Raw genomic sequence first — 10,560 nt, 5'->3', positions numbered from 1 at the left:
CCATGTGTGTTTCTCTTTTGCCGTCTGGCTTATATCAGAATCCTCACTCTGATCCAACTCCCCTGACAGCCGAATGAATCACACGGTTCTGTTTTACATCTAATCTGTCAGAAAATGCTGCTTTAGGTGGATTTTTCTTATTACACCCAGTTTAATATCAAGCCAAGTTGATATGCGTGTTCTCCAGGAGAGGCGGTTACTAGGCAACTTGCTGCTGAGAACACACTGACATGTATCAATTATCTTAATATTGTGCCTGGATGCTGGAAAATGGTCCCTTTTCCACTCTCACCGGCCGGAGGAGTACCGGTGCCTGGTGAGGGACTTTGTTGCCTGGTGCCACAACAACGGTCTGCAGCTCAACACCTCCAAAACTAAAGAACTGGTCATTGACTTTGGGAGGGACCGACCGAGACCTAGACCAGTTCAGATAGGAACGGAGGAGGTGGAGGGCGTGCAGACCTACAAATATCTTGGGCTGTGGCTGGACTGGACAAGCAACACGAGGCAGCTGTACAAGAAGACCCAGAGCAGGATGTACTTCCTGAGGAGACTCAGATCCATCAACATCTGCAGGAAACTCCTCTGGATGTTCTACCAGCGTCCTGTCCTACGCTGTGGTGTGCTGGGGGGGGGAGTGTGACAAAAGCAGACCTCTCCAGGCTGGAGAAGCTGATCAGGCGGGCCAGCTCGGTGGTTGGGATGAAGCTGAAACCTCTGGCGACAGTGGCAGAGAGGAGAACTATCGACAAGCTGCGGAGCATCATGGACAATGACCGCCACCCTCTGCACACTGTCATCCACAGCCAGAGAAGCCTGATCAGCCAGAGGCTGCGCCTCCCCAAGTACAGGACAAACAGACTGGGGAACTCATTCATCCCCCGAGCCATCAGACTGTTCAACTCCTCACTGGGGGGGAGGAGGGCCAACAGAAGGACTAGAACAACACTGCAATAAGATAATACTGGGACATCCATTCATTCAGTTAATTCATTCATTCAGTTCATTTATTTACATTTCTATAGTTTTATATTTATATTCTATTTTTAATTTATTCTATTTTATTTCTTATTTTATTTTTATTATTTTTAATATTTTAAACAGTGCTGTACGTTTCTTTGGGGAGATGCTAATTTCCCTAATGGACACCCCCTAAAGGGATCAATAAAGTACCCTGATTCTGATTCTGATTCTTTTAATGTCACCTTATTGTGACGTTTCAGTTGATGCCAATCCTGATATGACTAGACTAGCCCAGTGGGTGATGGCTATGATAGACATTCCTTGGGCTACGTCTTAAAAAATATTCCCAACCTTTAAGGATTAAAGTCTCCAAGATGACCAGGCGGTGGCGCTGTTGTCCACGGTTTTTCTCACCTGCGCTAACGCGGCCATGTGTCGCTTCAGGTTCCAGCTGCTGTGTCCCTCAGGAGGGCGCTCCAAGTATCATGGAACATCTCTGCTCGCTAAGCAATAATAAAGTAGTAATTAACAATAAACTTAATGTAGGATAAGAATCAGAATGTTCCGGCTGACGTCGAGGCCAGGCTGGTTTTTATTTTCTCCACAACTGTATTACGTCACTCAAACCTTTTTATGTGTATTACATGTCTCATTAAAAGAAATCAAAATTCTAAACGCTACATTAACAACATTGCTTTTAACATTCAATTTTTTTTGTAGAATCCAATATAAATTAAAGCTGATCTACTTATAAGCACATTTCCTGCCACTCTCTAAGGTTTATATGCATTTTCTAAAGTGCGTATATTAATAGCAGCTTTATAACACTGCTGTACTGTGGGAATCTCTCTCCCTCTCCCTCTCTCTCTGTGTTGGCGTGGCTCCCGGCCCATCTGCGGCCTGGCCCGTGGATTACTGTTTGTTAATGTTTCAATCAGCTGTGTGTTGAGGAATGTGGAGCTATTTAACCTGAACTTCCCCAGGTGTGCCGAGGCGCCGCTCAGTCTGGGCCCCGCCGCCCTCCCCTGCCCTTGGCACAAAGCTATCACACAAACACAATCACACACTGGCCACGCCGGGGCTGCAGCTGTGCGCATCGCACCGCAGGGAAATGGGAAAAACATTGCACCAGGGAGACAGAATAAATCTTAAAACGAATCCACTCGCCAAATCCTGCTTAACCCCTGCAGTGCCTGAGGAGAAACCTGCTGATTTACACGATAAGCAACCGAAACACCATATTTAAATGGAATTTTAAATGAAACTGACCCTTTATTGTGACCCCTGTTTTACACCTTAACCAAATTACGCCACTTTTGTGTCTGAAACCAATCAAGTTATTTCTATTCTTTCACTTTATCCAGCCTGTGGTGACCTTTTCGTATCTAATTGGAATTTTTTGCCACTGTATTTGGTTTGTTTTTTTTCTTTAACCCTGGCGATTTCAAATTAAACTTCCTTTTGTAATGCGATACGGTAATGACCCTCAGAGTTTAATTGCCTTTTTAACTGGCTATCAGCCATCGTGTTGAGCACCAGACACTGGTTTTATGTTACACGGACGACTTAACGGCTTCTCCTAACGTTTAGTCCTTTATGGTGACCAATTTACACCCCTGTGATGAGTCAGCAGCGAGGTGGGTTGTTTATGTGGATGATGGACAATGATGTTGCTTTAGCAGCCCATAATAATACCGCGTCATGTTTCACAACTCTGCTTCTAGGTTTTGTCCTGGCTCAACGCCGTTCCTCACACACGCACGCACGCACGCACACACCACGGCAAGGAGGGGTCGTTTTAAAAATAATTGTCTTGTTTTAATAAAAACACCAATAAAGTACATTGTAAGAAACAATATCTTCACATAAGATGGCATTGTAATATACAATACAGTTTGTCGCTCAGGAATCTGAGAAATGTTTTTTTTCTTTTACAAAATGATGGATTCTCGTAACAGTAAACACAAGATACAAAATTTACATAAATTCTACAAGCAACCGGCGACGCTGGTTGCGCGGAACTTTTCTTGGTCCCCAGCTAATCCCAGTCTGCAGCTTCTCTCGGGGCTCTCTGGAGAATCGAGGGCCCCGGGCGACAGAGATCCTCAACCGGCTCACGACGTCCACACGACGGCTTCTTTCTCTTCTAGCATTTTGGGGGGGGGGCTTCAAACGTCCCTACACAGTTCAAGGTTTGGAATGGATGTGTTCGCCACATCGCCCGGCCTTGTTCTTTCATCGCGGTGCTCACTGCGTGTGGATGAATGCGCGGCGCTCCATCAGCGCTTAACGGCACATAATGCGGTCATCCGAGCATCCGTTCTGCGGAGAGAAGGGAGGAAGAGCCGTTAGTACATCCGCGTTACGCCTCGGCCACCTCGAACCCGACCGCGCGCGCCGTGCGGCTTTACGCGCGTCGCGCGTCAGGACGTAAACAAACATGTTGCTTTAAAAACACGCAAACGAGCCGATATTTACCTCCACTGCGATGCTGGCGAGCTCTGCGTTCAGCGTGGTCAGCGGCGTGCGGGGCACGCTGCCCGCAAGCTGGCGGCTCTTCTCCGGCTCGTCGAGCTCCACTTGCAAGTCCCAGATGTAGTCGATGACGTGCTGTAGGATCTCCACCTTGCTGGCCTTCTTGTTGGTGGGCAGGGTGGGTACGAGCTCCTTCAGCTTGCTGTAGCAGCTGTTCATGTCCTGCAGCAGAACGGCCATTTGCTCGTCCAGCAGCGGGATCTTGCATTTGGAGATGGTCAGGCTCTGGTCGGACAGGCAGCGCACCATCTCCTCGCTGCCGACCTTGCTCTTGAGGGCGCACGTAGATCCAACAACCTTCATGGTGGTAAGAGTAGCTTCCACGGTTGGCGAGTGAGACGGAATGACTACAGCAGAAAGACTTCTCTCCGAAGCGCTGGTTATGTTGACAGTTCTCAACAGCCACATGGGCGAACCTCCTCACATTTATGGGGAAGAAGAGGCGGGGGCGTGCCGGGGCGGGCCGGTGAGGAGATTCCCAGCCAACCGGGCGGCCGCGTTTGCGTTGACTGCGCGGGCCACGAATCCTCCCGGATCCAATGAGCGCGTCCGCCTGGTTATCGGGATTTACAATCTGTTTGAAGGATGGCGTTACAAATGGAAACAAATGTGTGTCTTTTATGGGTAATATGTGGGAATCCAGCTGTCGGTGGCTTGGGGACTCTGCAGGTGTAGATCGCCTGGGGACAGTGGAGGGGTGGTGAATGCCCGAGAATGTGTGTGGGATGCACTGGGATGAATAGGATGAATGGTTAATGATAATTAGGCTTCCACGGTGCCCTAGATTCGATTCTCATGATTATAAAACGGCACTGCAGATGTGGGAGACAACAGTACAGTAAAATAAGACGGTTAATAGTTTCTGATTCACTTTCTGAATGAGGGCGAGCATTGATTAAAGTTTTAAAGACGAGATGTTTGTTTTTATTTCGGAAACACGCTGTATTCCGTTTGCAGATCGACGCGCGTCGTTCTAAACTTTGGTAAAACTTCCCAAAGTCGCTCTTTTCTAACCGTTTGAACAGATTCCTTCACATGTTGCTGCGCTGTGTGCTCAGCCTTGTGTGCACACTCGGATCACATCGCTCTGTTCCGAATCTTCCCCCCAGATTGTCCAAACAAGCCCGAGCAGACTGGCAGGCGCGGCGCGGTGACGTCACCCATTCATCCGAGCCTTGACGCCTGTCAGCCTGGCGCCGCTCGGGCGGTCTCCATGGAGACGTCAAACAAGAGCGTTCGCACTCCTCCATTCACCTGTGAGCAGAGGCTCCGAGAACAAACCGGCTCTGAGGCTTTTGTCGTCCATTTATCACCTTAAAGCAGCGGGACCAGATCACCGCCCAGCGCACCTGCAGCGCGGAGGAGGACGGTTCATCCTCGGTGTTACGCTTTAAACAGCAAATTAACGTCGCATTCCTCCACACACGGGCCCCGAGGGCAATTAGACTAGCCCGAGTTAAAATAATTAGGTTGTGTAGAATAATATAGATATTATCTTTAAAGGATTCTTTAATGTTGCTAAATGTTGGTATGTTTTCTTTTTAGTTTGCCTAATCTAAAGTGACACAATTATAGTGGTATTTTGCAACCGTCCTCAATGTTTAATGTCTTTTAAATTGCAAGCAATTGTCACATTATTATTATTTGTGTGGAATTATTGAGGAATGTGGAAATAATTCCATCTATAAAATAATCCAAAATAGATAAAAGAGCACCAATACTCAAAACTATACTGATTATATTTTCTATATTTTACCATGAATAGAAGCAAAGGTTTGGTTACTTTGATAATAAAATGTGCTGTGGAATGTAATGAAGTTTATATATTAAGTAAAGAACCTCATAATTGCACTTAAGTACATTCTTAGAATGACTGTAATCAAGTTACACTTAGCTTAAGTCCTCTGTGCACGTTGTGCTTTTCAAGTAGTATAATTGGTTTATAAATGGAATATTATGTTCAAATTGCTATGTGATGTAATGCACATTTTCTTGGAATGTTGTAAACTGCAACCAGACTTAAAGAAAATCTGGCTGTTTGCATATTTGTAGAACTTTTTATGGGACTTTTTCCTGCAGGGATTTTCTGTTTGTTCATCTGCCTCGCTTTACTGTCCTGCAGCACAAGCTAACCAGGGGACAGTTAGCCGTTGCAGTAGCCTGTAAAACTTTAAAAACTTTCTTTTTCTCTCTCTTTTTTTGCCCTCTGTCCCAGGTCGCAGCTGACAGGGCGGAGGGAGGGCCGGGTGGGCAGAACAATGGGAGTGCGGTGCAGGGATTGTGGGAGAGAATCTAGGCTGGAGCCACAGTGTCTGGAGCGCCCCTCCACTCCCCTCATCCAGCTTTTGTTCAGCTGCAAAAGCTATCAGCACTTCCTACTGACACCAACAATAACTCCACACAGCTGGGCCCTTTTTAGCCTGTTTACAGCACATCAAGGCGAGGGGTGAGAGAAGACAGAGGGAAGAGCCAGAGGAGGGGAAGGAAAAGTGAAACATATTAGCTCCTGATTTTAACTGACAGAATGGCACTGCCTCCCTCCGGTTCGCCTTCCCTCCATTTATCTCTGATATAAGAGTTGGCTTCCCAGCGGACTCTTTAAATGTGAGTCGATTATCGTTTGGCGTTTCATTTTCGATGTCAGGCTACTGTTGTCAGTGCTGATGCAACACCCTGCCTCTGTCAAACATCTGCAAAAACAACGCTCGCGCTTTCAAAGTTTCAGTAGAAAGGACACCGTGTGTCTTGGATACTTTCCTGCATAAATCATTCCCGGTCAATTTTTTAAAAAAAAAAATAAAAAGAAGAAGAAGAAGAAATTGTTCCATTTGGTAGAGGGGAAACCTATTGACTCATACGCCCTTTTTATCACGAATGGAACTAGAAAAGCACACTACAGGAAACCACGAGGGGGGAAAAACTTGGTACAGGAATTCGTGTGGAGGAAACAGGACATTCCACCGGTGCTTTCACACTTTTGCTGCTATTATTATTGCTGTGCGGACAATATGCAGCGTGAATACTACTTCCTGAAAAGGTCACGCGAACGCCAATGATGCAGGAGCGTCAGGTTTTTCTTAGACAGAAGAGAGCGGAGGCTTAAGAATGATTCCTGAGAATTCTGATGAAAAGAAATGTGCAGGAATTCAATTATGAGAGGAGGGGAAACACACACACACACACACACACACCCCACACACCCACACACACACAGATCACCTCGCAGCTGTGGGATTAGTTTCCAGTTCCCAGTCTCGCTCTTCCTGTTTGCTTGATAATGATCACACCTGTGTGCAGGTGTGTGGAGCCGCTCATATGGGACTGGGCGGGGGTGAGCGTGGTGTCAGCTACAATAACCTTTACCACGTTTCAGCGACACATCCTGTCCCCAGCTGACTGATGATTGGTCGGGAATCCGTCGGGTTGTGAACGGAGGAGGTCTGTGATGAATGTGAGATTTCGGAAGGTTGTGTGTCATGGAGTCTGTGGGTGTTTGCTAATGTATGTTTCTTTTCTGGATTCCGTGGTGGGTTGGCCTGGTACCTCCCTGGGCAGCCCAGCCTCTGTAATGACTGAGGACCGGTGGTTGGCCAACACTTCCTGTGGGAGTCCTGGTTCACTGATGTGTCATCAGCAACACAGACTGGCTGGAGCCTGGCTGTCTGTTGTGTATTTTCCCTGTGTGCCGGCTGTGCACTGGGTGGATGGATGCCCTTCCCAGAGAGCCAGGGGCAGGCTGCAGGAACATTATCTCCATCTGATAGTTTGTGTGCAGAGAAGCCTCACTGAGATCCTTGAAGCCCCACAGGTGTCCTGTGCTCTCTGTCCTTGGCCAAAGATGACTCACGGGGACAGCCTGGTCTTTCTCTATCTCTTTTTTTTTTCATTTTGTGTACATGTGTGTGCATTCGTCGGGCCGAAAGCTCACACCCCTGTGGCCATCTCCCTCCGCCTGGTTCCCACACACACTATCAAAGCCCTTTAATGGCTTCTAATTAGCTCCCCATCTGCTGGTGACAGCGCACTGGTGGCATGCTAAAGCACCCATTGAGAGCAAAGGCATTGTGCTCTGGAATACTTTCCACTCCAGTGGCAATTGCCTGGAGAGAGCTTGAGTTGGGGGGTGCAGGGGTGGGGTAGAGTGGGTGAGGAGGCGGGGGTGCTGTGTTCTCTCAGGGCAAGGGCTCGGGGGAGGGCAGGGGTGGAGGGATGCACAATGGGAGACAGTGTTACAGCTTGTTGCAAATCTAATAACGCCAGTGTCCCTTTTCCGTCCACTGGTCATCACCCCCCCACCCACCCACCCCCCATCACCACCAGCAGAAACTATTTCTAATCCCACCTCATCTTCCCCTCTTCTAATTCTTCTTCCACATTTGCCACAGTTTGGTGAGAATGCCTTACAGCAAAACTGGCAACTCAATCTGAGAAGTTGCTCCATTGTCAGCAGGATGAAACAATGGTTGCACCTGCGTAGAACCTGAAAACGTAACCTAATGAGGGCTTAACGGAACCTGCCTGAGTGTGATTGTGGCTCTCTTGTCCTACGGTGTCTTCTTTTCACAGCGCTTCCAGCAGGGTCTAGGTCCTCTGGTTGCAGAGAGGACCAGCTGTTCCCAGCTGGTAGCCAGAGGACGCCTACAGGGGACGGGCCTGATAGCTGTTAGCCAGCTGCTCCCTGCTGTGGGAGTGAGATGAACAAAAATGACTTCTAAAATCACTTCTGTTAGACTGGAATTGGAAGGTTATGACTAAACATGTGGAGCGCCAAAACACTCTTCCTGTGGTGCCAATCAAGCACCATATCATATATGGTGCATACATCTAAAGCTACACAGCATCAGTCGACTCATCAATAACACTGTAAATGTAAATTCACTCATCATACATGAGTGAATTTTCAATATTATAGACAGTTTTTTGTTCATTTTGACAACAAAGCATTGCTGAAAAATGACAGGATTCTCCCTGAAGCCGCATATTTGTGTCTCTGAGAGATGAATGGCCGGTCACCTAACCTCTCCTTCAATTGCGCGCAAACATGCACATCGCCACAGCTGCACAGAGGCGTCCAGTCAGCACGGCCAGGGGACATGGGAGCCAAAGCCCAAAGATGGAGCTTGGACAGTGGCAGCTGGGGAGCTGACAAAGCCCCATTCAGAGGGCCCCGGCCCGGGGACAATGACTTGGCCAAGCTGAGCCCTCTCCTCCACTCTTCCACCAAAGATTAATACTTCAGATGGGCTTCCCGGTGGCAGGCAGGGCTAAAAAGAGAGCCCTCCTGTTTGTCACTGGGCATTGTGTGAGTCGCCTGAGAACCAACCTTTTGGATGAGCTTGACAAATGAGAGCCGCCATTGGCAGTGAACAGATTGGGCCTGCCACTTTTGTTTTGATTGTAGGGCGGGTATAATCAAGTTATTTGGCCCTTGTGGAGTTTTTGTTTCACCCTCCTGATGCTCTTGACACCAGAGTCCCACCTTAACAGTCTCTGCTGGTTCAGCTGTGATCTGAGTTTCCCCTCCGCTCTGTCGTTGCTATTTATCAAAGCTGTATAGAGCGCACAACGGCAAGAGGAAGTTAATTTACAAGGGTGTGGGAATCTGGATCCCCATTCATGTTCCCTACAGAAGGTAGCACAGGTGCGACAGGTGTAGGTGTGTGTATTCTTGTCACAGTCAATGGGGCTACAGTGGGGTTATTGTTATGATTTGTATGCAGATATTCCCTGAAAACCTGACCTATGTAATTCTAAAAGGATAGATCACCCAGGGGTTCCCAGTAACTAGAGACCCCGTTGACTCAGGGCTGGGTTTAAATACAAGCAGCTCAGGTGTACCCTTCCACCCTCCCTTGCCCTTTCTCTGTAATGTGGCGTAGCGAGTACAGTGCAGGTGTTTAGCCCTGAGCAAGGCAGCATTTCAGGTTAAACTGCAGGAACGCTGCCCCGCCCTCGCCGTGCGAAACTAAAAGTGCGTCACACCTGCACGCCCGGTGCTTTGCCACACCTCCCCAGATTTGACAATACAATCATGTCAATGGCTAAATCAAACTGACTTTAAGTTAATTACATGTTAGCTTGTATCCCCGGCCACCTAGTGTTCCCGCACCTTTGACCGGCTGATGAAGCCACAAGCAAAGAGCAAACATTTGTTTTCATGCTCTGTGGCTACAATAATGAAGGCCTAGGCCATCTGCCCTCTCTGTTATTGCTGTGCATCGAGGAACCATTCTCACGATAAAGGAATGCGGCCTTCTTGTAAACATATATTCAACCCCCCACGACCACCACCGCCAGACTCTTCCCTTATGTACCTCTCCACCAGCCCCTCCTGGTCTGTTCACTACTATCCAGACCTCGTCTGCTCAGAGAGGATCCTCCTTTGGTTCCCACGTAGAGCCCAGAAAAGACCCTGCTTTTCACCCAAGGCCCACTTCCAGGAATCTGCTTGTGTGAAACTTCAGTGCAGCAGAAGGTGCCCTACTTTTAAACTCCATTCTTCTCCCTGGGATTGTTTCTGGCCCTTAACAAAAGGGGAGAGCCTGTGTGCGGGTCAGCAGGGGTGTGTGCATATGTGCATCTAGGTTGTACCGGGATGCCTGCTTTTTTGCGTGCACGCCCGCGTTCCCAAATCGACGTGCATGTGTGCACGTGAGGGGAGGGCTGGAGGATTATAAAGAGGAAGTGAATGGGAAGTACACACTCGGTGACAAAGTAAGAGGGAGACATTCCTTTGCTGCCCCTCCCCTCACCATACTTGTTCCCTCTTTCTTTGCCCTCCCTCCGCTGTGGCAGGGTCCCTGGGAAAATCAAACAGGTGGTTTGGGCCTGGCAGGAAAGCTGGCTGGGCCCAGGGTGGGCAGGCCTACAGGCTGCTGGGGGCTATCAAAAGCTCTTAGGCCCAGCTTTAGGCCAGTATTCTGAATGGCCCCGGGCTTCATTATCATGTGAATTCTGGGAACTGCCCCGGGCCCCCAGTAACACCAGTGAGCTGCCCATATGGTGTTCGCTTGGCAACTAAGGAGACCAAGCAACCCCCCACCCCCCCACCCCTTTTTACCA

The 10,560-nt window shown here is 48.5% G+C and overlaps 1 protein-coding gene across 1 annotated transcript; it reads right to left on the bottom strand.

Annotated features, from left to right (window-relative positions):
- Positions 1–2,756: 2,756 nt before the first annotated feature.
- Positions 2,757–3,909, bottom strand: id1 (inhibitor of DNA binding 1, HLH protein). Its single transcript, XM_057029057.1, has 2 exons — positions 3,442–3,909; positions 2,757–3,285 (listed from the first exon to the last, which is right to left on the bottom strand). Exons 1-2 carry the CDS (start codon positions 3,904–3,906, stop codon positions 3,250–3,252), a joined length of 501 nt encoding a protein of 166 aa, XP_056885037.1. The 5' UTR covers positions 3,907–3,909; the 3' UTR covers positions 2,757–3,249.
- Between the last annotated feature and the right edge of the window lie 6,651 nt (positions 3,910–10,560).

The sequence above is a fragment of the Takifugu flavidus genome, chromosome 4 (genome assembly GCF_003711565.1).
Source record: "Takifugu flavidus isolate HTHZ2018 chromosome 4, ASM371156v2, whole genome shotgun sequence".
NCBI classification, from domain to species: domain Eukaryota; kingdom Metazoa; phylum Chordata; class Actinopteri; order Tetraodontiformes; family Tetraodontidae; genus Takifugu; species Takifugu flavidus.
The sequence above is the reverse complement of the archived record's forward strand: the minus strand, read 5'-3'. Positions and strand labels throughout refer to the sequence as shown.

What these genes read in the sequence shown, in the direction of transcription:
- id1 (XM_057029057.1), bottom strand. Translation starts at nt 3,906, where the DNA reads ATGTGGCTGTTGAGAACTGTCAACATAACCAGCGCTTCGGAGAGAAGT. An exon ending in TCGCCAGCATCGCAGTGGAG is followed by an intron (nt 3,286 to 3,441) that starts GTAAATATCGGC and finishes TTCTCTCCGCAG; the next exon opens with AACGGATGCTCGGATGACCG.